Genomic DNA, 554 nt, shown 5'->3' on the forward strand with positions numbered 1-554 from the left:
CTAGATGGGTAAATCGCATGTTCCTCTCTTGTGTCCTTCGGTTCCACAACGGCTACACTTATGCTTTTTATTCTTTCTTGATCCTTGAGAAGATTTTATCTTGTCTTCTACTGATTCATACCTTCTCTTTATTGGTCGACCAGCACTCTTTCTTGTCTTTGGTGGTAAAACCTTTGCAAGTTTAACCTCAGCTGGGACATTCCATTTAGACTCTAGAACTGCTATTGGATTAATGCATTCTGCATAGGCGGTTCTCCACGCTGCAGTGTTATATAAGGCGTCAGTAAATCTGTGCACTTCCATACCTGTCTATCTCAAAAATAACGTGATCAATATGAAGTCTATATGCTGAAAATCCCGAAAATAAATAGGTCTCAAGTATGCATGTGTTTATACTTCCATACCTCGTGAATAAATTGCATGAATGGCGTGTCGGCAAGGAATTTTTCCTATATCATACTTCCCACATGTGCATGTTTTTCTTTCCAAATCAACATGACAATCGTATATGTCTCCTTTTACAACGATTGAGTTGTCAACCTTGTAAACCTGGA

The 554-nt window shown here is 38.8% G+C and overlaps 1 protein-coding gene across 1 annotated transcript in view; it reads right to left on the reverse strand.

Annotated features, from left to right (window-relative positions):
• The window catches only part of LOC106442248, a 597-nt gene continuing 43 nt past the window's right edge, over nt 1-554 (reverse strand). Inside the window, exons 1-2 of the mRNA XM_048768118.1 lie at nt 405-554; nt 1-305 (exon numbers count right to left, since the gene is read on the reverse strand). The exon at nt 405-554 is cut by the window's right edge and continues 43 nt beyond it. Of these exons, the coding sequence (XP_048624075.1) occupies nt 1-305; nt 405-554 (455 nt within the window). The remainder of the gene's footprint in view (nt 306-404) is intronic.

The sequence above is a fragment of the Brassica napus genome, chromosome C9 (assembly GCF_020379485.1).
Source record: "Brassica napus cultivar Da-Ae chromosome C9, Da-Ae, whole genome shotgun sequence".
Classification (NCBI taxonomy): Eukaryota; Viridiplantae; Streptophyta; class Magnoliopsida; order Brassicales; family Brassicaceae; genus Brassica; species Brassica napus.